This window comes from Procambarus clarkii, chromosome 21, assembly GCF_040958095.1.
Source record: "Procambarus clarkii isolate CNS0578487 chromosome 21, FALCON_Pclarkii_2.0, whole genome shotgun sequence".
In the NCBI taxonomy this organism is placed as follows: domain Eukaryota; kingdom Metazoa; phylum Arthropoda; class Malacostraca; order Decapoda; family Cambaridae; genus Procambarus; species Procambarus clarkii.
The window spans coordinates 32,827,665-32,854,267 of record NC_091170.1 but is presented as its reverse complement, the minus strand read 5'-3'; the positions used below and the strand labels follow the sequence as shown (position 1 = coordinate 32,854,267).

The 26,603-nt window shown below is 40.7% G+C and overlaps 1 protein-coding gene across 4 annotated transcripts in view; it reads left to right on the top strand.

Annotated features, from left to right (window-relative positions):
- LOC123760641 (15-hydroxyprostaglandin dehydrogenase [NAD(+)]) overlaps window positions 1-26,317 on the top strand; it is a 34,515-nt gene extending 8,198 nt beyond the window's left edge. The window contains exons 2-8 of one of the 4 annotated variants that reach the window (XM_045746383.2): window positions 6,846-6,898; window positions 8,395-8,497; window positions 19,828-19,951; window positions 20,372-20,478; window positions 22,543-22,716; window positions 24,229-24,383; window positions 25,250-26,317. In XM_045746383.2, the coding sequence (XP_045602339.1) occupies window positions 6,846-6,898; window positions 8,395-8,497; window positions 19,828-19,951; window positions 20,372-20,478; window positions 22,543-22,716; window positions 24,229-24,383; window positions 25,250-25,367 (834 nt within the window). In that variant the 3' untranslated portion in view covers window positions 25,368-26,317. The remainder of the gene's footprint in view (window positions 1-6,845; window positions 6,899-8,394; window positions 8,498-19,827; window positions 19,952-20,371; window positions 20,479-22,542; window positions 22,717-24,228; window positions 24,384-25,249) is intronic. The other 3 variants (XM_069328282.1, XM_045746384.2, XM_045746385.2) reach the window with 3 other exon arrangements.
- Window positions 26,318-26,603: the final 286 nt, after the last annotated feature.

The following is a 26,603-nucleotide window of genomic DNA, read 5'->3' as shown; positions in this document are numbered from 1 at the left end:
TTCCCCGCATGGCGTCAATCTGCTGCGACCCGTCTTGAAGCATCCAGATGCAGCCGACACAAGGCTGTCATTACTCATTTTTTTTGGTTTATACATTTCCCGGTAGATTATCGTTATGTTCGCATTTGATTTGATTGATAAAGATTAAGTCACCCAAAAGGTGGCACGGGCATGAATAGCCCGTAAGTGGTGGCCCTTTTGAGCCATTACCAGTATCACGAGCTGATACTGGAGATCTGTGGAGGTGCGACTGCACCCTGCATGACGGGAGATGTCTCCCGTGTTATGTTCGCAGATTATAAATCGTTGAGGCGATTGGAGATTTGGATATGGACCCATAAAGCGTTACGAGAATTGGATGTAAGCTGTGCACTCTGCTCGAGAATTATGCAAAAACACTCATACAATATACATCTGTTTGATTATTGCGTGACGTCACGAGCCGCCTCAAAGATCCGGACATTATTGAAATTAGCACCAGGCTAATTAACCGAACAATAAAGCTTGACGCACTTAACCTCCTTACCAAACAACACTAATTCACTGCAATCTCCCGAACAATAGAAGAACGCTGAAACACAAACACGTTAGTTTACCAGCAACACGTCGGCGCATGTTGTTAAGGGTGCTGCTACCTTATTCACTCGTGTTGATGATATCCTCAAAATGCATCCGGAGTCTGCCAGTGCAGACTGCTTATCACATGCCTCTGTATGACTAACCATCCTGTGTGATGGGGATTTTTTAGCATCACCTACGTTTTTTTTTTCAGGGATATTCCTGCGCGGGCCCTAAGCCTCTGGCTGGTCCACTAAGTGTTGCTTGTTTCTGTTTTACTTGGCCGGAGTATGAGTATTTATGACTCGTATGGTCGCTTCAGTAAGATTTTGCCATACGTGTTTAACAACTTCTGCTCTGTTGAATCTAAGTTGAAATCTTAATGGGTTTGTAACTGTGCACTGTGTTAGATAATGTTCCAGTGGTCTGTCTGGCATTTCTCCACAGTGCTGACATTTCCTCTCATCTTCCGGAACCTGTAAGGCTATTTCCCATGTACATGGGTATCCAAGCCTGATGCGATGTAAGTGTACTTCTGTTGCTCTACTGTTCCCTTTCATCAAACTAAGTGGTTCGTAGTTGGTTGAATTCTTGTACCAACCCGCAGATCCTGATTTTGCAACTGCTGTGTTGTGGTCACTGTACATCTTTTACATTGCTCTGTTTCTAATTACTTTCTTAATCTGTGATAGACTCTGTGGCATGTAAATGTCTACATTTCTTCTCTTAGTTGCAAGTTTTGCCGCTTTTTCTGCAATGTCATTTCCTATTATTCCCACATGACTTGGCACCCAGTTGATAAGTACCCGTCGGCTTTGTCGTTTGAGTGTTTGCATTAATGATACGACATTTGTGATCAGATGTATGTTATCACATATGTGTTCTTGTTGCAAGGTTTCAATGGCGGTTCTCGAATCTGTATGTATGATAACATGTTGTCGGTGTTCAGCAAGAGCATGTTCCAAAGCCTTTTGAATGGCTAGCATCTCTGTAAAGTCGAACACCCATTTGAGAGCCTCCAACTATTTACAAAGTTTCCTGCTTTAACTGCAGCTCCGGTTTCTTGTCCCTGCTGGTCTACTGATCCATCTGTGAAGTAAGTAAAGCTGTCGGATGCCATGTTTGCTCCTATATGCATCTGTGCAATGTTACGTAGCAGATGAGGATTTGTCTGGTTATTTTTTCCTTCAATAACCATAATCATAAAGTCTGCTGGCAGAGATTTCCAAGGGGCTTGCAAAACAAAGTCTGCATGTATTTCGTCGACACCCTTCTCAGTGATTGTGTTTGTTATATCGAATGTATTGATGGTGTTTATCGCACAATGGGTCCACCTGTTGCTAATGGAGGCTCTTCTGTCCAGAGTTAGTGCTCCAGTGATTATATCTTTAAGTGAACTGATTCTAGGTCTAGTCAATATCTTGGTCAGCATGCACGCAGCAATCCCTTTTACCCTTATTTCAATCGATGTTAGCTTGGTTTCTAGTCTTAGGTTCAGTATTTTAGTCCATCTGGGAGCTCCTGTTATGATTCGCAATGCATCGTTTTGAATAACCTCAACATTTGCCCACTGACCAGGAGAAAGAGTGAGTAAGACAGACGCTGCATAATCAACTAGGGATCGAACGGCGTGTATGTAAAACATTCTTAACACTGTGTCCCGCTCCTTGACGGGGCCCCTGTGATTGCTCTCATTATATTTAGTCGTGATTTTGTTTTCTCCTTTTGATATTGAATTTGCTTGTTGAATGTCATTTTAAAATCTATCCACATTCTGACATATTGATATTGTGTAACCCACTGAAGGTTAATGTCTTGAATGCGTAGGTGCCTGTCTGGAGTGTTGCCGCCTAGTCTCATTGTTTTAGACTTCTGTGCAGATATTTTTAGCCCAAAAACGCTGCATTCAGATGTTACTTTATCTAATGCACCTTGTGCTTTATTTAGAAGTGAAGGACCTGTAATGACTAATGCTATATCATCACCATAGCTTAGCAATTTAATCCCTTCTGTAAATGTCATGGTAACAAGGTTTTCCATAAGGATGTTAAAGAGACTAGGATTGAGGACACCCCTGCTTTTGCGCTACCGCTCACAGGATGAGTATGGGGTGCACAATAAACTAGCCGCCTTCGGCGGCAACAATCAATCCTTGTGGAGTCCCATTCTCATGCAAGTGGTAGTCCGACCCATGTCCTTGCATGTGCATTCTCATGCATGGTAGTCCGACACATGTCTGGCATGCAACCTGTTAATCTTACCTCTCTCTCTCTCCATCTATCATCATACTATCATGCAAGAGGAGTCACACATCTATGGATCATCCAATAAAATCAACAGACTTCTAGATGTTACTACTGCTCGGCTTAGACTCGGTTACAGGTATCTTTGGGAATTCTCATTATCTACTGATGTAGACCTGACCAAATGTAAACTGTGTCAACAAAATTATTCGCACACCCTCCGTCACTATGTGATGGAGTGCGAAAAGATACGTGAATTTAGAGACAATTCTATAACAAATGTTCCAGCGATGTGTCAATATTTCATGCAAAATGATCTGCTACCAGAAATTTTAGCCAATTATCCCCAGTTTGCTAACTGTAGGTAGTAATTAAGTGATTGTAACCTATTGTATCCACCGCTGCCCACTGGATGGGGGGCGGTATGCAGGACAAACATATAAATTGTGACACTAGCTCTCCACATATGTCAGTTGCTTAATTTAGAAACTGTACTTGTGGTCGATCTCGAACCCATTGTTGATGTGACGACTTATATTGAATTTTGTAACTAGCTCATCAAGATTGTAACTTGCTTAGCTAAATGAATTGTGGGGTTCAGTCCCTGAGCCCATTATGTGCCTCTGTAACCCTTTCCACTATCGCCCACAAGATGGGTATGGGGTGCATAATAAATTAACTAAACTCTCTCGACACCTGTTGTTTCCATGGCAATTTCTGATTGTTTTCCCTTCTGCTGTATTTTTCCATCAAATGTTGAACTATCTCCATCCCTGTTATAACTCCCCATTCCCGGTGTTTTTACTCTGGCATACCTGTGACGTAGGTAATCTTGAATCCATGCTAGCATATTTCCCTTTACACCTTTTTTAACTAAGATGTGTAAAATTGCTTACGGGCATGCTAGTTCGAATGCTTTTTCTAGATCAAGGAAGATCACTATAGCTGGACCTGAGTTAACTGTTCCTAGTAATGTTGCTATGCAGTTGGCAGTACCTACTCCTCTAGTGAAGCCAAATATGTGTTTATGCAGGTCTCCAGTCTTCCACAGTAGCCTATTTATGACCATCCGTTCTGCAGTTTTACTAATGCATGATGTTAATGAAATCACCTAGTTAGCTTTTTTTTTTTTGACACACTGTACTCCACTTCATATAGTCTAGGGTAGCTGCACTAATGCAGATGTACCTCATGTACTAATAAATTATGAGCCCAGAAACTGAACCCCAAAATTAATTTTTAGCTAACCAAGTTGCAGTCTTCATAGACTATAGTTACACAGTTTAATGTATATCGTTTCATATATTATAATGTGTTCAAGAACCAGACCACAACAGTCTCCAAGTTAAGCAATTAACACGTATGGTGAACTGGTTGCATGTAATTTTATTTGCTTATCGTGCACCATAAACCCAACCAGCGGGCGACGGCGGAAAGTTTATAATCACGGGCATGCTCTGCGTACAATACGCAGACTTGGGATATGGGTGAAAGGGAGAGGTAATTGCTATTATTAATATTAAAAAATTATTTGTATTGTTGGATATAAAGAGATAAGACAGGAAATACCTTCTGCGATCGCCCTAATGTAGTCGTACTAGGCTACAGGGCGTCACTCTGGGTATTCCAAAATTCACAACCCACGAAACATGACGTAGGCAGTCACAATATTTTTAAGTCCTTGTGTATCGTGACATTCCAAGACGAGGACTTCCTAATATTCACAACCCAGCTACGCACCACACCAGGAAAATTTATTGTTTAAGTTCAGTGATATTTACTTTCCTGCTGCGATAAGATCTTGAGAAGGGAAAATCCACCGTCAAAACAAAGGACTTCTACACGGTAATTGTCGATAAAAACCTCAATGTCCGGTAAGACCAAAATTAGTAGCCCGTGACACTTCATTAATACCTGGGATGTAATTACCTAAAGTGTAATTACCTAAGTGTAGTTACAAGACGAGAGCTACGCTCGTGGTGTCCCGTCTTCCCAGTACTCTGTCATATAACGCTTTGAAATTACTGACAGTTTTGATCACCACCTTCTCACCTTACTTGTTCCAACCGTCTACCACTGTTTGCGAAAGTGAATTTTCTTATATTTCTTCGGCAGCTTTGTTTAGTTTGTTTAAATCCATGATCTCTTGTTCTTTAGTAATTCTTCCCTATCCAATTTTATCGATTCCCGTTACTAGTGTGTGTGTGTGTGTGTGTGTGTGTGTGTGTGTGTGTGTGTGTGTGTGTGTGTGTGTGTGTGTGTGTGTACTTACCTAATTGTGCTTGCGGGAGTTGAGCTTTGGCTCTTTGGTCCCGAAAGTGTGTGTGTGTGTGTGTGTGTGTGTGTGTGTGTGTGTGTGTGTGTGTGTGTTTGTGTGTGTGTGTGTGTTTTGTTGGAAGGGGGGGAAGGTGAGTATTATTCCCCACACGCGCACACTACAATTATGTATAGGATGACAAAACAGACACGCTTGTTTGAATAACTTTGAAGTAAGCAAATGATTAATTTTTGTCGTATTCGTGTGTGTTGAGCGTGTATTTAAATAATGTTTGTAGAGTCGTGCAAGCAGTGTGTGCACGTGTATGTGTTGAGAGTTGGATGTTCGTATAAGTGTATATTTTGGGTGTTTTATATCCATATATAACATGTAGGCGCATGCGATAGGTGCATGAATTCCTGGCTACCAACGGAGTTGAGTTACCAGAGGGGGAAGAGTTATCATGGGAGAAGAGTTACCATGGGGGAAGTTACTATGGGAGAAGAGTAACCAGAGGGGAAGAGTAACTAGGGCAGAAGAGTTACCAGGGGGAGAAGAGTAACCAGAGGAGAAGAGTTACCAGGGGAGAAGAGTAACTAGAGGAGAAGAGTAACCAGAGGAGAGTTAAATTTTTCAATTACCCCCGACAGTGAAGAAAAACGTAAGAAATATTGAGAAGATTCGTGTTAGAATCATTCATCTTACCCTTTCGGTCATATTCAACAATATTTATATATGGGTACCACCTCTGGTGCAATTGTAGGGACCCATAGCCTCGATGAAGAAAATAAAGAGTGTTCAGAGAAGACCTTGTGGATTCTCACTGAACACTTTAATATTTTTCTCCTACCACCCCTACTTTTTTGGTCCTACCACCCCTATTTATATTTTTATATATAAACTACATATATCTTTGGTTATATTATATATCTATATATATTAAATATATATATTCATAATATATATATTATGAATATATATTCAAAGAACTCTTCCCCGTGAAGGATTCGAACCTTAGATAGCCTGGTGTATCAAACACACTGGCATATCCAGTACGGTAGCCACTTGACAATGCAGACTGTACAAAAATCATTGGTAGTCTGAGACTATTTCCCCAACGACCCGACATCACTCGCATGGCAAAATATCACCGATCGTTTTCATCAATTCAGTCACTATTGAGAAAAATGCGAGCCTCAAATATACGACACACTTGCATACTTATAAAGTAGCAATCGATATTTTCAGAGAATTATCGTAGTTTTGGATTAACGTAACTAATGCATCAGAATCAAGGTGATTTTCTGACAAGTATCTATAAGAAGCATGTTTTCTAATTATGTTCACCAAATTTGCAATTAATAACAAAGTAAACAAAAACTTAGCTATTATGTAAATCCCTGAATGCTCAACGGTTTCAACTAATTAGAACGCAATCTATTTTACTGTTACCAAATACGAGTTCGACGTGTCTTCCAGCTAAAACACTAACACTTCCCGCGATGCAAGACCATATTTCCTCTTAAACTGTCTTCAACGCGGTAAAACAATTATCAACAAATGTTTAACGGTTGCGAGAAGCCGAAAGGAGCGCCCTTCGTCGAAATATCACAACATAGGCTTGCTAGTGTGTATGGTTGCATCTCGCGACAGCAAATAATAATTTGGATACATACCCAAATCGGGTTGATACTCAATATACCACCACACCGCCTGCTATTACTTAGTGATGAGACAAGAGTGTACTCTTTTTTGTTGTTATTGTTCATACTGGTATTTTGTCTCAGATGGGAAGCTGTCTTGGATCCTCTGGCAAGGCGGACCTGCCTCACGACCAAAGGCAAGTTGTTATCTTCATGTTTCGGCCTCTTAACAAGACACTAGCTTACCTAACGACAAGTGGGGAAGTTTTATCTTTACTTCTGTTCTGGCATGATGCATAACAATGTAAGCAAGCTTTGTACTAAGTGTAGTGAATGATTCGGTGCGTTATTGGTCCTCTGGCTCCAGCTTGGCGAATGTTACAGTGTACCCAAAATTTGCCAGTGCAGGTTACTAAACACATGGCCCTGTGTGACTAACCATCCTGCGAGATGGGGATTTTTATTACCACTGCTACCTTATTCACTCTTGTGTTGATGATATCCTGAAAATGCATCCGGAGTCTGCCAGTGCAGACTGCTTATCACATGCCTCTGTATGACTAACCATCCTGTGTGATGGGGATTTTTTAGCATCACGTAGTTAGCTTTTTTTGACACACTGTACTCCACTTCATATAGTCTAGGGTAGCTGCACAAATGCAGATGTACCTCATGTATTAATAAAAAAAATGGCGAATGACATCATCCAGTTTTTTTACGGATGATGCGTCGTATAGACAACGCAACAGTGGCAAATTATAATTTAAATAACTGCTTTCATTGCACACCGTTAATGAGTAACAGCATGGCAGGGAGGCTTTACCCTTGTTTTAAGAGCAACACTGGATTTTACAATACTCGCCTAAGTGTTTACTATAACAATAGCATCACTGTGTTTAACACTCAAAAAGGCATCCACCATAAAGTTGACTATATTGAATAGTAATAAAGGAGTCACTTTCACTGTCACTTAACTGCTTACATCATCTCGCACCTGTAACTCAAAGCTCATTTTAATCGAATTCCATAAATTAGAATGTCTGTTCGAGGGTGATGGCCAGACGCTTGGGGCTAGCTTCACCTAACTTTGTACGCTGTTTCCTGTAGGGTACGTGCCCATTATGGTCGGGTCAGGGGTTGGGACAAATGAAGCAAATGCCACTTGACACGGTACCAGTGGTAACCCCTGACGATTCTTTGAATATCATATCAACTGGACTCTTGATATTTTTTCTTTGTTTTCATAATATAAAACATTATGCATCGATGCCCACACATTAAAAATAAATTCTATTTCACTTATAAATTGTAGTACGTCTAGCATTTATTTATTTATTTAAATATATACAAGAAGGTACATTGGGTTTATGCGAGTAGTAGGATAGTACTAATAATTGGTGTACAACCGTATACAACTATTAACTACCCTGTATAACTGCTTGAGTCCTCTATATAATATTTTATACCAATTAGAAATACAATTTATCACAGCATGTCACTTTGTAGCAGCGTTTATCCCATCCCGGTGTACAATTGTTCACCACCACCATACACCCCGGTTACAACCCCTCACCTTCATGCATCACCAGTGTATAACCTCTCACCACCCCACACCACGGGGTGCTGGGTGTACAACCCCGCGCCAAGCTAGGGTCCACCAGGCAGCATCATAACACAGCATCACTCTCCGTAGGGAAGGCGGCATGCAGATCGCCGGCAGTGTGGCGGTGATCACAGGAGCAGCCCGGGGCCTGGGCCGAGGCTTCGCAGAGGTGCTCCTGGCCAGGGGAGCTAAGGTCAGTGCCCACCAGTTATTCACTCTTATATTTGGCTTAGCAACAGTGCTTGAGGCAAGGTTACAATTTGCCGTGTCTGCTATGCTCTCTTTTTTCAGGATTCTGAAGTGGGTAGGGCAGTGTGGGATGTATGGGCTGCAATCATGTTAAGGTAATGTTGGGGATGAGCTGAGGATTGGTTGCAGTGGCAGAAAAGTATTGTAATTTGGGTTTTGGATAAATGAGGAAGGGAGGGGTGGTTTGTGTTGGATATTTAGGTTTAGCTTGGGGGAGCTCTTTTAGGTAGGTTATGGTGGGTTCAAGGGTGTGCTGGGGGTAGAGCCCACAAGGTTCCTGTGAACAAAGCAGAGAAAACATAAATGGAGGGAGGGAGAGAGAGGTTCAAGAACTGGACCACAACACTAAGTTAAGCAAATTACATTTGTGGTGACCTAGTTACACATTTTTTATTTTCTTATCATGTATTCCATACATATTCAGTGGGCTGCGGGTGGGTGGGTGGGGAGTCTACAGTTGAACTCAAACGAATGTGCCCAAAGTTGACACATTATTTGCATGTGACTGTCATCCCTAATTGTATTCAACTCCTCAAGCCGTAAGTGTTACGGAAACGTTACTAATGCTATTAATAGAGATGAGATGAGAGCACGAAAGAAGCCTGCTCTCTCGCACACCAATGTTTCCAAGTCATAATTTAGAAAATAAAAACACTGAAAATTTACGCTTTCCCGAATTAGCATCTGCCCCGATTGGTTAGGAGAGTTAATTCTGCCTCGTATTATCAAGGTGTATTAAAAGCCTCGTATTGTCAAGGTGCATTAAAAGCCTCGTATTGTCAAGGTGCATTAAAAGCCTCGTATATTATCTAGGTGCATTAAAAGCCTCGTATTGTCAAGGTGCATTAAAAACCGTATATATTGAGTAAAAGATCCCAGTAAACTTGTCCTGTCTTTTAGTTAAGATTGGTCGATTGGTATGACAAAGGAGCCAACGAAGAAGATGGGTATTTACTTTTTGAATTGCTCTTCCCTTGCCGCGGCGTCGTGCCCAGACCCTGCGGGCGGCGGCGCCCGCCTGGCTCCCATGGATAATCATTCTGGGGTTTCACTAAAAATGAAATGTAAGAATAGAGAAAAAAGGAAGGATAAGGAGAGCTGGAAAAAGCAATGAAGAAAATGAGGAACGGAAATAGAAGGTCAAAGATAAGGAGAAACAAAGGTTTTAAGGAAATAAGCACTCGAAGACAATGATAAAGAGAAAGAGAGAGAGACAGTCAAGCTTAAGGAGGGTTATATAGAGTTCATTAAAGAGGAGAGAGAATAGGGAGGTGAAAGAGAAGACAGAGAATGGGAAGGTTGAAGGACAATTGTACGAGGACAACAGGCTTGAGTACCCCACACAACTACCAGCATGTCTGGCAGTTGTGTTGCTCTCTCTCTGTGCTGGCCCAGTAAGTGTTGTCGTTTATGGTTGGTTGTGGAGTTTGTGTGGATTACAGGCAACGTCAAGATGTTAACAATACAACAATAATATTGCTACACACACACACACTGAAAATGTTTTGTAACATGTAGACTTGACTGATTCTGGGTGTGCAACACGAGGAATGTCTATAACATGAACAACTGTAGACGTCTATACCACTAGGTTGACCCAAGAGCTGAGCGGAATATATAACACAGATATATTTAACACCACTCAACCTCGCATGACTTGAGGAAAGAAGAAACGGGAGACATGATCACTACAAAACATACAGGGTACTCACCAAAGTAAACACGACAAGGACAATAACAAGGGACCGTAGATGGACACAGCCATACCACCATACGGTTTTCATAAAGCAGCAGCCTACAGTACATCTAAAAGATCTGTTTCCGTTTGATTGCCTTTGTAATCTTGGTCTGTGAAACAAGGAGTAAAGCAGTAAGGAGAAGCTCCATGCATAGACTGAAAAAGTAGATATGATCAACAACAAGGAGTAAAGTGAGCAAATACACGAGTTGATTGAACCTGACGGCTCGCAAGCCTGCTCCCTGAGGCGTGCACAGCCATGCACGTCTCCACGTACCCAGACAAAAACAGGCACACGGTTACGGACAGCAACCAACAAACACGCACGCCATGACAATTAAGGTGTTAGATGTGACATGTGGATCATTGTAGGAATATTTCTTGTACATGGAGTGCTGGAGGACGGAGGGGGTGATGGGGAGGACGGACGGGGTGCTGGAAGGACGGCGGGGGTGCGCTGGAGGGACGGATGGGGTGATTGGGAGGACAGAGGGGATGGTGGGGAGGCCGGAGAGAGATGCTGGGGAGGACGGAGAGAGATGCTGGGGGGGAGACGGAAGGGGTGCTGGGTGACGGAGGGAAGAGGGGCGGGCGGGCTAGGGAATACATTGAAGGTTGATGATTGATTAATGAGGATTAAGCCACCCAAGAGGTGGCACGAGCATGAATAGCCCGTAAGTGGTAAAACTTTTGTTCAGGAAATGTATACAATGTGCTGAGGTCGCATTTAATCGTCAGGCTGCTATCGCGGGGGAGGATACTGCTTGACGGTATTTATGAGAATGGCCAGCTGTTGGACACCTTTTTTGACCAGAAGAGTGGCAGTGATGATGGCTTCAGGGTGGTTACTGCAAGATTCCAGTCCCCGCGGTGTAGTGGTTAAGACGCTCGCCTGGTGTTTCGGGAGCCCTTTGTCTTGGGTTCGTATCCTGGCCGGGGAGGATTTACTGGGCGCAAATCCTTAACTGTAGCCTCTGTTTAACTCGACAGTAAAATGGGTACTTGGTTGTTAAACGATTTTTCGCGGGGTTGTATTCCAGAGAACAGGTTTAAGGAGTTGCCCGAAATGCTACGCGTACTAGTGGCTGAACAAGAATGTAAGAACTCTTGTATATATAAATAATATATAAGGTAAGGCCCCTGGGGTAAGAGTGCCTTGGGCTTTCTCAAGGATTTGGGCTCCAAGCTTATTGACGTCACCAGAGACCCAAGGGCTGCCAGTTTTTTGTTTCAGCGCCTCAATGTGGCGGTCCAGAGGGGAAACGCCTGCTGCATACTCAGTTCCTGTCCGGAAGCGGAGGAGCTTCAAGAGATCCATGACCTTTAAGCACTCATTGTATCAACCAATGTATATCTTGTAACCTTCAAATATATAATAAAGCAAAAAAAAAAAAAATACAAAAGGAAAGGGGTGGTAGGAGAAAAGCACACACAAATTGTATTGGAGGGCACCTAAACATTCCCTCTAATGCGTTGTGTGGTTTCCTCCGAGGCTAAGGGTCCCCTTCTTCCAGCCAGAGGTGGTACTCCCTTCCCTTAAAAAAAAAATAAATAAAAAATAAAATAAATAAATAAATAAATAAAATTCAGGGACTTTTAAAACTCTTCTAAGGTCGTTGGTTGCTTCACATTCCAGGAGATAGTAAAGTAGTGGCTTTTCTGTGATTGTTTGGTAGAAGATGCATTCTATCTATCGGGGTTCACCAATCTCCCAGTTGCATCTGTAACCAAGAGTTTCCGTTGTTTTGGCCAAGTCCAGCCACCAAGGCCTGCCATACTGGGATTGGATCAAGGGAAATAATTATATTACTGATAATCGTAGCTGTTCTTCGTGATAGTCTTACTTGAAGAGAAGGCAACCTCATTTCCAGTCATAGAGTTTACATTGAAGGTGGGAAGGATGAGTTAATAAAGAGAAGAGAACGGAGCTGAGGGTTACAAGGTGCGCTGACGATGAAGGAGAAGTGAAGGCCAGAATTAATGAACATGGACAAAAGCAAATCACAAAATAACAAAACCAGGTGAGGGAGGACGGAGGACACAGTGAGGGTGAAAATAAAAGTAGAAACGTGGGAAGAGGAGAAGGGGGATGAAGAGGGTCGACCGATATCAGGATGAAGACGCCGAATTGGCTTTTATTAAGTGGGTGAAGGAATGTGGTGGCTGCCAGGCATGAGTAACACACATATACTGCCAGTGTCTGGCTATACAACGGGCTGAATGCTACACTAACAGAACTGGCTGCACTAAAAGAGACACAGGAGTAATGTTCCCTAGCTCTAGGCCATTCAGTACTTTCTGTAAGATAAACATCAAGAACCTTATAAGGTAAATTATAGATAACCTGCTCCCTGCACAGAATAAACGGTTTAGAACCTCTTTGGTGTGGATGTTATCTCACACAAAAATAACTCCATCATAATTGCTAAATTATTAAAAAAATTAAACTGAATTAGGCCTATGTACCCCCATCTCTGCTACCAAAAAAAACCCACATTGCACTAAACATTCAGCCTAATACATGATGACATGATGTCAATAAGACATGATGTCCAAACCATGATGACATGATGTCAATAAGACATGATGTCCAAACCATGATGACATGATGTCAATAAGACATGATGTCCAAACCATGATGACATGAGGTCAATAAGACATGATGTCCAAACCATGATGACATGATGTCAATAAGACATGATGTCCAAACCATGATGACATGATGTCAATAAGACATGATGTCCAAACCATGATGACATGATGTCAATAAGACATGATGTCCAAACCATGATGACATGATGTCAATAAGACATGATGTCCAAACCATGATGACATGATGTCAATAAGACATGATGTCCAAACCACATCAGAAAATGAAGAAACGACGACGTTTCGGTCTGTCCTGGACAATTACCAACGGCTGGGAAGCACTATTGTAAAAAAAAAATGATCTATTTAGATCTAACGCCAATGATCCCATATGGTCGTATATTTGTGGTATATGATCACCACAAAACATCTGTCAGTGTGACAGTAACTGTTAGGGGTCAGGTTGGGCTAACTGTAGCAGGTGACTGCAAGTGACGGGTCTTATTAACTAACTGATTACCTTTTCCTTTAAGACCAATCATTGCGCGAGTTGAGAAGTTGTGCTAAGTATTAAAGTATTTATGATACTTTGATACTTGCATGTATCAAAGTATGGTAAATAATGCAAACGAGCATCCCAAGGGCCAGCAGACACGCTGCCAGCCACCCTTCGTGCCCGTCACTGTTGACCGACTTATGGTGTGCTTTTCACGAAAAGGACGAGTCACGGATGTCAAGGAGTTACATATACCATCATAGACTTTTATTTCTAACTATATTTACCGAGATTCCATTAATAATGACCAAGAAATGAGCTCGAAAATTATAAAAATTAACATGCATCATCATGAATTTCAATTTCGAGAAAACCTAGCACATTAATAGCTTAAAATCTAGCGGGTGACTCGGATAAGTGGAACGGTCAGTTAGTTGGCCGGATAAATGGAGAGGTTAATGTGTTTCTTGAAAGTGAATGGGGGTCGGTAGGTGGCCCTGGCTACCGGAAAGGTGGTTGGCGCATTTTCCGTGGTAGGGTTTGTGAGTGGCAGTGCCAAGTGGAGGTGAGTGGGAGTTCCACAACTGTGAGTGGGAGTTTCCTATAAGTGGAGGAGGTCAATGGGGTTCTGAGTAACATGTGGGGAAATGTTATATACGGTACGTCATACATAGGAGTGTATTACATGTAGAGTATATTACATGTATGGGGTATATTACATGTATGGGGTATATTACACGTAAGGGATATATTACATGTTGGAGTATATTACATATGTGGGTATAACACGTGTGTGGGGACGAGCTTATGTCCTTCATGTCAAGTTGATACAAAATAAAAATACATCAATAAACAGAGGAAGCGTACAAAATAAAAATGCATCAATAAACAGAGGAAGTGTGTACGAGGGGATACGTGCCACCTCCACACACCTCACTAACACTCAACTCTTTCACTCACCAACACTCAGCTCTTTCACTCAACCAGTGATCAGAAAATGCGCCCGTCTTTCTCAAGAGCGTATAAGAGATGGGCGCGTTAAGTGAATCAAGCGTTGCGCCTTTGATGTCTCATCATTGTACCGTTCTATTTGATGTTTATCAACGCATTTTAAAGTTATCTGTTTAAGGATAACAGTATTCCCAGTACTGCTGTCTATGTTAAACGAGTACTGCTGAAATGCTATTTTATTAGCAACATAAATACAAAACCTTTTCCTGTTTGTCGAAATTCAATACTACCAAATTCTACTTTCTAATTGTCTATTACGCCAATATATGTATTATGTTCCACATCGTTACTATATGTACTATTTAAACAGGAGGAAGGGCTGCGCGCGCGCGCGCGCGCACACACACACACACACACACACACACACACACACACACACACACACACACACACACACACACACACACACTTAGGTGAAAGAAACTCTGCCCATTTGTTTTTGCCTCAATCGGGAATCGAATCTGGGGCCCGTACGATTACGACCCCGTTCGCACACAGGAGCTGTTTGTGTGTATTTGCGTGTGTAATTACCGAAGTGTAGTTACAGGATCAGAGCTATGCTCGTGGTGTCCCATCTTCCCAGTACTCTTTGAAACTACTGACGGTTTTGGCCTTCACCACCTCACTTAGTTTGTTCCAACCACTCTGTTTGCACAAGAAAATTTTCTAATATTTTTTCGGCACCTCTGTTTTCTTAGATTGAATCTGTGTCCTCTTGTTCGGGAAGTTGCTGGTTTCTGGAATTCCTCTGTCCATTTAGTCTATTCCTGTTAGTATTTTGTAAGTGGTGATCATATCACCTCTCTTTCTTCTTCTAGTTTTGGCATGTTTAACGCCTCTAGTCTCTCCTCTTAACTTTGCTTTTCAGTTCCGGAAGCCTCCCACGCCCTGAGAAACTGGCAAGGAGTTCTAGAACATAAAACTGTTTTAGAACATAAAACTGTTTTAGACCATAAAACTGTTTTAGACCATAAAACTGTTATGGTTGCGGCTCTGGTGAGGAGAAACGAGTCCTGGCTGGACCTTGCCAGTCGCCTCATGTTTCAGGGTCAACCGCTAAAAAACCAGTTTAGCTCCTGATGTCTCGTCCACCTGTGCTCTTTTCGTTTTTGTACTTCTTACATTCTTCTACTTCTACGTTCTTTTACCGAAGAACCACTTCTTACAAATTACGTCTAATTTGGCCGTTTGCCCGTATGGCCGAAAATGGACGTAATTTGAAAATGAAAAATAATTGAAAATAAATGTTGATTTTTTCTTCAAAATAGCAAGTTAAGGGTCCTCTGGTACGTTAGGAAGGCATGAAGTTCTCCTAAGGTTTCAAAACGTCATGAAACTCCCGGGATTCATGGGGTTATCTTAAGTTGCTTATGGGCATGGTCATTTCAAAGTAAACAGAGGGTTAGTATGAAGGTCAGTTAGTGGGGAAACAATTGGAATACAGTCATAAAATATGATCATTTATTGCGTCCTGGCATCTTTGTGTTTAGGCAATTTAAGCGTTCTGTGACATCCACTTAAAAAGGTAGATTACAAAGCCATTCATTTTCTCTCAGTTCATGCAGTCCTTTCTTTCTGTTTGACAGAAATCTGTAGTTCATGCAGGTCATTAGAGCGCTTCAGTACCGCTCCAAGACTTTACCATCAAACATCTGTGTGATATGACAGTTTACCAGTCTGTAGTCAGGACTTCGTGCTCGTGTAAGTTCACTCTCTTTGTGACGACATCCAGGACATCATCAGTTTGTAATGTTTTACAGTACAACACTTTTGTATGAATAATGCAATGGAATTTGCAAAATTTATTGTTGGCGTTCACAGCTTGCATTTTTTTCTTTAATTTAGTAACCACACCAACTTTTATATCTATTATTTGCTATTCTTCTGTAGCCAGACACGCAGCATGTGTCCACCGTCTAATTTGCCCAGTTACCAAACTCACAAAAATATCACCAAATGTTCCTTTTGTTGGAATAAATTTCACAAACTCTTCTGTTACGTGCACACTTTCATCAACACCACGTAAAACAGTTGGAAGCCTTGCTGTACCAGTCTCATCAACTACATCAACTGTAGTAGAAAACGCAATAAAAAACTTTTTTTGTGTTGACTGTTAGTATTCTCTGATAATCCACTAATCCTTTCGTGAACTGTACTTCTTGAGAAGATTATGTGAAAAAAAAGTTTGCAATTTCTCTGATAAAATGACGACGGAAACCATTAACATGCGTTTTTTTTTATAAAGTTTCCCCTCTAAGAAAGGCTTTGAATACACCACTATTTCTGAGCGATGGCGTAACTGCCTCAACTGTGTAGCCTCACCGATCTTATAAGAACTTAGGCCTGCTTTTTACGACTGCTTAACTCATTAGCTTTATTGTCTAGTAAGTTGCCGCGTGTATACTAATCATACTGTTCGAAATTGCCTCGAACAACCCCACGTCATTGGCAGCCCAGTGAAGGAAATCACGCAGCAATCCAGTTTTGTCACGTCTAATACGCGTCTTTAAAGTCATCCGGTGGTCTAATTAGAGCCGTAAAATGCTAGTATCTTCTGGATACACACAACAGATAAAACAAAGTAATTTGCCAAAATATATATGATGTGCTTGTAACTGTTAGTTGGTTGCTCAAGGTACTACTGTAGTAGGGGAGTGCATGGCGGACCGCATGCATATATAGGAGGGTGGCGGACTGCATGCATATATAGGAGGGTGGCGGACCGCATGTTTGACACCCCTCAAGTAACCCCTCGTATAGATTAGGGTTGTAGTACACTAATTTGTACGAAGGTACTGCAACCTAATCTTTATCGAGATTAGGGTCGTGAACCAGAAAAAATCTGAGACACGAAAGAGCCCAAAAAGAGGCCTCTGTACTCGTTGACGTGCAACAGTCACCCTTGAGAGACTCGCTGACGCCACCTCCCTCTCCAGCTCAGATCATGGCGGGCCTCGAGAATGAGCAGCAGCGGAGAACTATGAACATGTACTCGCTAACACACGAGCACTGAAAGCCTAAACGAGGTTTTGAAAGATGAACAATACGTTGATATTATATGAGCGAAATGCACGGGAAATTTGGAATCGAAAAGTGCGTGCATGCTCCCACATGCCCATTTTAATATCTACCCACACGTTCCCCACACCCACATACCCACTCACATGCCCATACCCACATACCCGCTCACATGTCAACACCCACATTCCCACACCCACATTGTATGCCTCATCCTTGATAAATATTTTTTTCTTGCACCATAAGATGAGTATTCGTCTAAACCTCAAGTTCGGTTTATAATCTCGACTCAATTCTCCAGCACCAGAACTTCAAAATACAGTATCAATACGGTATATCTAATAAACATTTTGTTCTTAATAACTTTCCAATGTCTGCCTAATGGAAATATTTGGCGAATACTATATACAATGACGTGCAAATTTCTAAACGAGATACGGATTTTCTTAAATATGATAAACTACTATTGCGGTTGGCATAGTCAAAATGAGAAGACAGCAGGCGAGGAAAGGATGAGGAGGAGGCATAACTCGCAGTGTGCAGAAGTCATCAATACACAATGAGGACTGGGAATGCTATCATAATATCACAGTGTCACCACACGCTGCCGGGCCTCGACGGCACTGCAGCCTAGCGCCCCAGCACACAACTGACGGGAACTTTCCACTCCAATCATATTAGTACTTTCATACTAAGACCTCGCTACAAGGCTTCAGACTAGGCCACACAGCCCGGCTCATCAAGAACAATTTGAAGGAACACGTAGAATTATTTTTTGAAGAATGTTATGCGTCTGTTGAAAGAATGGCAATGATAAACCTCGGGACATTTTTTTTTATAATTTTCCATAATTCAATTATTGGAAGGCAACTATATACTAGGGCTAATTTCCACATTCTACGTCGTTTCCTGCTCTTGCAACATACAACAAGTTACATACATTCAAAAGTGAAATTTGTGCATTCAGATATTTTTGTTGCCGAAGCAATGATACAAGAAAAGGCAAGAATGTTAAGAGGATAAGTTTGAGAGGCTCTCGAGTGCCTCGAGTGTCAGCTGTGGTAAGTTTCGTGAGTCATCTGTGTTAATCCTCGAGCGCCACGAGTGTCAGCTGTGATTAGCTTCTAGTGTCAGCTGTGTTAAGCCTCGAGTATCAGCTGAACTAAGCCTCGCATGCCACGAGTGCCAGCTGTACTTAAGGCGGCCTTGAGTGTCAGCTGTATTTAGCCTCGAGAGTCAGCTGTGCTAAACCTCCAACCATTTTATAACCCCATAAGAACTGAAAAGAGTCTGCCCTTACAGCGGAAAATGCTCAACTCAGTTATCAGGGGAAAGGGGAGAAATGGCCAAGGTGTTAACAAAATGTTTATGCAATCGGTAATACTTCTAAGATTTAATGATGTCATTGCATAAAATACATAACACAACAAAAACACTTTGGTAACTGCCATACAAGGTTGTCAAAGGATTATATAATTGTAAATATACGTAATATATTCTTCAGTGTGTGAATGATTATATTTGTCTTACATTAAGTAAGCAAATAGTTAAACAATTAAATTGCATACTTCTATATAAACAACTAGGTGAAACGTCTTCCCCTCCCATTCCCTTTTACCGTCACCCCCCTCCTCACTCATCCAATCCCCCTTTCCCCTCCTGCCTTTCCCTATCCCTCATCTTTTTCTCTTCTCTTCTCCACTTTTCTGGCCCCTCTTTCTTTCCCTCCCTCTCTCATCCCCTGTCCCTCATCTGTTTTCCTCTCCCAGTCCTCCCCCAACTTGTGTCCCTGTCCACCTTTGTCCCCCTCTCTCCTTCCCTCTCCCACATCATCATCCCTGTCCCGCTCTTTAAAAGGGAGTACTGGGGCCGACTCAAACTGACCTGTAACACACCCATGCCATCCAAATTTCATCCTGAAAAGTTGGGCGATGCTAGCCCCAAGCATCTGTCCCCCAACCTTAGACAGGCAGACATTTTCTATTAAAGATATAAATAGATGTTTGCAATAGTGACAAGTAAGCTTTATAAAAGATTACAACCTATTCACACGCATTTGAGTCCTTACTCTGGTTAATTCTTCCCTCTCTTCTCCCAATTCTATTCTTTCGTATTTTAATTCTCCGTCGGTAATCTTTTTAACCTTTTCTTTCCGTCTCTATTTTCATCTTAGTCTCTCTTCTTGTACATTTCTCGTCTAATTCCTGAGTTGTATATTACGGGGTTTGTTCAGTTCGTAGAAAGGCAGTTCACACAAACTGCAACTCCTTTCTTAAAGGGCTTAAACTATATATATTTATTGTTAGATAGGCTGGATTAGTAAATTCATGTTAGGTTTAAATTAGATTAGGGTAAAATTAGTGTAAATATCTGTTGACGAACTGCCTTATATAACAATAGTGACCAACATCTGGTATTGCAGGTATGCGTAGCTGACATAGACAAAGAGGCAGGCTCCGCCACGGTCGAGGAGCTTCAGGCCAAATACAACCCCGACAACGTCATTTTCGTTGACTGTGACGTCACCAACGATGAGTCTTTTAAAGGTAAGAATTTTATCAAGAGTATTTTATAGATAGCAAGGACCTGTCAGCATTCATTTCAAGTTTGGTTTATTTTGCGTTTGAGTTTTGCTACGAAGTATTCCTAAGAGAGAGAGAAAGAGAGAGAGAGAAAGAGAGAGAGAAAGAGAGAAAGAAAGAGAGAAAGAAAGAGAGAAAGAAAGAGAGAAAGAAAGAGAGAAAGAAAGAGAGAAAGAAAGAGAGAAAGAAAGAGAGAAAGAAAGAGAGAAAGAAAGAGAGAAAGAAAGAGAGAAAGAAAGAGAGAAAGAAAGAGAGAAAGAGAGAGAGAGAGAGAGAGAGAGAGAGAGAGAGAGAGAGAGAGAGAGAGAGAGACTGACTGACTTACTCCCTACGCCCAAGGGCACTACATTAGCAAGGGACTGATTGGGCTTGCCGACCTTGCAGGAGTGTGGGAAGCCGCCGTTGAGAGGCTGGGGCCCGTCTCACTCCTCATCAACAACGCGGGTATTGGCAATGAACAGAACTGGCAGAAGACAATTGATGTTAACTTGGTGAGTTGCTTTTTCCAGTACTACTCAAACATTCCTTCCTTCCCCCCATGCTATTTTCTCTAATATCTATTTCATATTAACAGCCTATATGTTGAATACATATTCAGCAATTTTATATTTTGCTTCAAATTCTAATCACAGAAATTGGGGAATTTTATACTAGCAGAATCCCCTTCTTTGGTGCTACAATCTCCAGGAGCTGGACACGGGGACATAGTCTCCTTACATTTTTAATCTTAATTGTTGCCTATTATAAGGTAAACAAAAGTTCTCCACTTTCCCTCTAAAATTGTAGTGAATATGCACTATTGCACCTAAAAGAAACATACATTTTCTACTGTTAATTTTGCAGAAGGTGCACAACAACCATGCCAACCTTTCCTAGGCTTAGTTTGTTGCATACATGTACTAAATTTGGTTGTATATTGCTTATTTAGGTCTAGGACGGTTTGGCTAACAACACTGCAAACTAGGCATGACAGGGCGGATCTCATCAAAACCTTTAAAATACTGAAAAATTTGGAGGATATTGGTACAAACAACTTCTTTAAAAGGTCTGATATAATACAAATAAGGAGTAACGGTTTCAAGCTCAACAAGCCCCAATGTAGGACAGAAAGCAGATGCTTTTTCACCCATAGGATTATGGGTGAAAAAGGTCATTATAATTAAGATTATGGCCAAAGCACTGCTGAATTTTAAAATCCAGGTTGAAAAAAATCCCCAGGACAAATGGAATAACCTTTGACAAGCAGCCGGCTTCCTGTCCTCGTCGAGGTCACTAGCATTAGTGGCCCTCTGGTAAATTTGTCATAGTTAATATGAATCCAGAGTTGACACGATAATTGTGACTCCTTGTCATCTTTGACTGCACTCAGCTTCCCAAGGCATAACTGTGGTATGCTTGTGTATGAAGCTAGGCACAGATATAATTAAATAATCAATGATGGAGTCAGAGTTTGTCTCCTGTAGATTCCTTCCCATACTGGTCTCCGAATGCATGATAGAACCGATGAGTTAGCTAAAACTTTTGCTCGTAAAGATGGAATTGATTGCCATCTTGGACTGCCTTTGAGCAGCCTGAGGGCAGTAACATTTCGGGAACAGTAACAAAATCTAATAGACTTGAAGCAAAGTAAAATTCACACCAGTTACAACATCTATCATTCTGTTATACGGCGAGAACCGCACGTCTATGTTTCATCAAAAAGGTTAGCAGACTTCTAAATGTCTACTAGACTTAAGCTCAGCTACAAGTATCTCTGGGAGTTTGCATCATTTGCTGATGTAGATCTGACTAAATGTAAACTCTGTCAGCAGAACTATTCGCATACTTTGCGTCATTATAGGATGGAATGTGAAAAAATCGCGGACTTCAAAGATAACACCATCAGTGGTGTCCAAGAAATGTATAAGTATTTCATTGACAATGATGTACTGCCAGGAATCTTAGCCAAGTATAAAAATTTGTTTACTGTAGGTAATGCATGCACATGACTGTAAAGTTGCCGCCAAGTTAATTCAGTGTGTCGGGAACAGGCAGCCATAACTCTAATTCAAAATAATTCATTGTGGTGTCAGGGGGACAGGAAGCCAGAGTGAATACACGTTTTGGCTTTTATCGAGTCCCCCCCCCCTGATTTTTATATGGAGATTATACCGCTATTTCCTCTTATGCATATTATCTTAAATCTGTTTCTAATTTTATGGAATTATGATATGCAGTATGTATATAGTGATGTATGTTAAAATGTATTTATACGATGGTGAGATTGTCTATAGATAACACTGAATTGCCCTAAAGTAACGGGGAATTTTGTACAGTATAATATGGCGTATAAGATTGTTTTTTTTTAACTGATATGCTTACGTTTAGAAAAATGAACAAAATATTGCTTTCCAGTTCTTATGGAGGGGGGGGGGGGTTATAAATCCGGGGAACATAGGATTAAGGACTTAATCTAGGGAACATAGGATTAATTACTTACCCAAAACGCTACGCGTGCTAGTGGCTGTACAAGAATGTAAGAACTCTTGTATACTATGACGAATCTCCTGACGCAGGGCGGCTGCATGCGGGGGACGCTATTGGGCCTGGAGAAGATGGGAGTCAACAAGAGCGGCGCTGGGGGCGTGGTGGTCAACATCTCCAGCATCACGGGGCTCAAGGCTGCACCCCTGGGACCCATCTACGCCTCCACCAAACACGCCATCGTTGGCCTCACCAGGAGTTTAGGGGTGACTACAGCCTACTGTTTACGTTTCTTCGTGTTGATCTAGTTTCATCCCTCTCTCTCGAGCCCTAGTATACCAGTGTTATATCACAGACAATGACCTTCACGAGGCGACGCCATAAAAGTCAACAATGAACATGCCATATATATATATATATATATATATATATATATATATATATATATATATATATATATATATATATATATATATATATATATATATATATATATATAAATAATGATATACTGATGTATATCATTATTTAATTTCCATTTTGTCTCCGAGTGTAGTCAGAGGTAAATTTTGCAATTGAGTTATATTTAAAAATTTATATCTCGTATTAAGTATAAATAAATTTAAGTTAATTTTAGTGACGAATACTCCCCATATAATGAGTATTAGAAAACTTTAAATACCTGTAATACTATTCCAAGTAATTTTTAAAAAATCTTGCACTGCAGCAACCTGATACTAAAAATCATCGACTTGAACTTAATAATAATTAAATTTTTATAATGTTAAATAGTTACCAAGTCGCTTAACGCACCAAGGATAAATCACGGCTTGTATACTAACCATCTTCCTGCCAAGGTAAACCAAACTTAATAATAATGTCTGCATTTTGCACCTTGCGTGCAACACTTTCTTAAGATTATCACGCTCACCAATGGACACCTGTGGCAAGCGTTTCATTTCTAGCGAAACATTTTGTTTCGCCAGAAACAAAATTGGATTACTCACTCTTGAACATATTATTCTCTCACTTAAAAATACGGTTGTTTTGGCCAACCATACAAAGGGAAAATTGTGTTGGGTACCTCATCCTGTATTTTCGTACGAATCGCATCAGGGGAACAACGCCATGCAGGACAGTGACATTAATGCCAGCTTGAGGGTCCCGTACAGTCGTCCTGTATTTGTTACTGCCTCCGAGCAGTAATGTGCCGAATTGAAACCATTTTAATTAAAACATTATTGAAGAAAATTACTACAACCAACCCCCATGCAATACACAACTCATTATTAGCTCCCCATGACCAATTCAAATGCAAAAATAAATATATGCTATACACTTTAAGATTGTATCATGAAGGATATAAACAGAGTTTATATCCTTCATTTATAATTAGTAGGGATTTGATTGAGAAAACTACAAAAACCTCACAGTTCAGCGCGTGATAAAAGCTATCAAGCTTGCAAAATCAACCATGTCTGCTACGAAAGCACGTGAACGTTAAATTCGCAACCACTATCACGTCTGTCAAAATTAGCTCCAAAGTCAGCCATCACGGAAGTACTCCACCCAAATGCAATACGATACTGAGCGTTAGACGAAGACAACCGTTTCGTTAGCAGAGGAACCTTCTGACTTCCTCTGAAATTATCTCTAATTTATTGTGATAAATATCAGTCATCAAATATACCTTTAGGGAGGATCTCATTTTTTTTTTACATAAAGTAATTGCTTTTACGATATGTATAAAAATATAACAACGTGTTTCGTGTCCACAGTCTGAGTTCCACCTGAAATACAGCGGGGTGAAGGTGCAGGCGCTCTGCCCAAGCCTAGTGAAGACCGACCTTCTCACCAATTCAGCGAAGACTGCCTTCTCTCCAGAGGTCGCCGCTGCCATGGCCAACTTAGCCGCCTCAATTAAAGATATGTCGTAAGTATAACTGAATTTGCAAGACAAAACACGCAAGATGAGCTCAAGTTTGGTAACTGTTTTCTGCTAGGATGTATTCGTCTCCACTTTATTAGCTATATCTACTTTATTAGCCATATATATGCACTAACCTCCCTGCCTCGCTTCATACCTCCTTTTCTCCATCTGTTCCACATACTTATCCGTGTATGTTAACTAGGCTAGAACTTAATCAGTAATTTTGGACATTTCAATCTTGCAATGTTTTCTCTGGATTTTTGCTGATTGACTCTGCGTTCCGTCCTCTTTTGCTATGGTCTCCTTTATTGCGGTAGCTGCCTTACTGCAGTCTCAGTTAATTTGCGCTAGGTTTGCTAGTAGCACCAGTAGTTCTGCGTTTAAATTTTTAATTATATTTACTTGACCATTTATTATTTTTTAAGCTTAAGATAAATGCCATATATGTTTAGTTTACTTTCTTATCATTTATTTTAAAATCCGAGTTCACATAATTTGCACTTACCCTATTTAGCAATTTAAAAAATTATTTTTAAATTCCTAACTCATTGTTTCACACTTACCTTTCTTTTTTTAAACAAATATTTGGATCCAATATCATATCTCTCTTCAAACAATAAATATAGATATATTTGAAAACCCCTGTTATATGTGGTCACCTATTTGCGTATAATTAAATTACGCGACAAACTAAAATTAATTAATCTCAACATTTTCATTCGGTAAAATTACTTTTTTACTGATTCATTTTAAAGAATCTGAAGAACAAAATATTGTGCAAGAAGACTTCCTATTGTACATTTGATAAAAAAAAAATTGGAGGGGGGGGGGCTATGACTTAACATTAATATAATTTGTGACTTATATAGGACAGAGACGGTGGCGGAGGCCCTGGTGAAGCTCCTGGAGGAGGGTCGTAACGGAGCGTGTCTGGTGGTCGCTGCAGGTGTTGAGCCCTTCTACGTGGACGCCCCTATACCTTCCTAATAGAGCTCGACTCCGGTACGCAAGTTAAAGTATGTTTAATGAGACAAGAAAATACATCCCAAAGGGATAGAGTAGCTTAGGCTATTTCTACCCCCCCCCCCCTGTTCCGGTGCGCAGCTCTTCGGGAAATCCCATTTCACAAACACGTCCAAAATGACTGATACGTTTTAAATTTTTGAATTTAGTTTCCCCTAACTCTCATGTGCTATCTCAGTTACCCCCAACTCCTGAGTTATAACATTCACTAGACGTTGAAAAGACTGTTGCATTATTATAATATAATATATATTGCTTAATTTGTTATATTATGATTGGCAATTGTTCAGTCATTCGTTTAGCAAATGGCACATCCCGTATTTCTTGGACGGCGTCACGAAACTGGTCAAAGTTCCAACAGTAGTTAGGAGGTCATGCCACTAATCATTTTTAAAGATTCGTACTAATATAAATTCCTTTATAGTTAGCTTTTGTATGATTTATTTTTGTATTTTTTAAACTATAATAAGGAAATCAAATGTGTTTCATCCTTGTCCTTCCCTCGAATGGTTGCTATTTCAAATCAGAATATATTTTTGTTATAAAAAATAATTTAATAATATAGATATTTTAAATATATCTCCATAAGTATGTAACTAGCTCATCAGTGCTGTAATTTACTTAGCTAAACGAATGTTCGGTTTCAGTTCGTGAACCCCATTATGTTTCTAAACTCATACCCCTGTAACCCTTTCCCACCACCGCTCATCAGATGGGTGTGTGGTACAAAATATATGAACTAAACTAAAATTACAGTTTTTGACCTTGAGATTAAAACTTAAACCAGCCAGCTTCGAATATCCCGTGAATGTTGGCATAGGTTTATTATTTTACATTGTAGGTCGAACAACGTTTTTTTGTATAATTACATTGTACGATATTAATAATTACTTGTCTAGTAAAACTAAATTACAGTTGATGTATTATTTTCCTGTTTTTTTAATGTGAGCAACGATCAAGCATTGCATTACTCTTGCTTGAGTATTGAGAGTATTGTGATGGTCGGTTTGTTCCAGCCCTGGCTGTGTATGACTATGTTCCAGCCCTGGCTGTGTATGACTGTATGTTCCAGACCTGGCTGTGTATGACTGTATGTTCCAGACCTGGCTGTGTATGACTGTATGTTCCAGACCTGGCTGTGTATGACTGTATGTTCCACCCCTGGCTGTGTATGACTGCATGTTCCACCCCTGGCTGTGT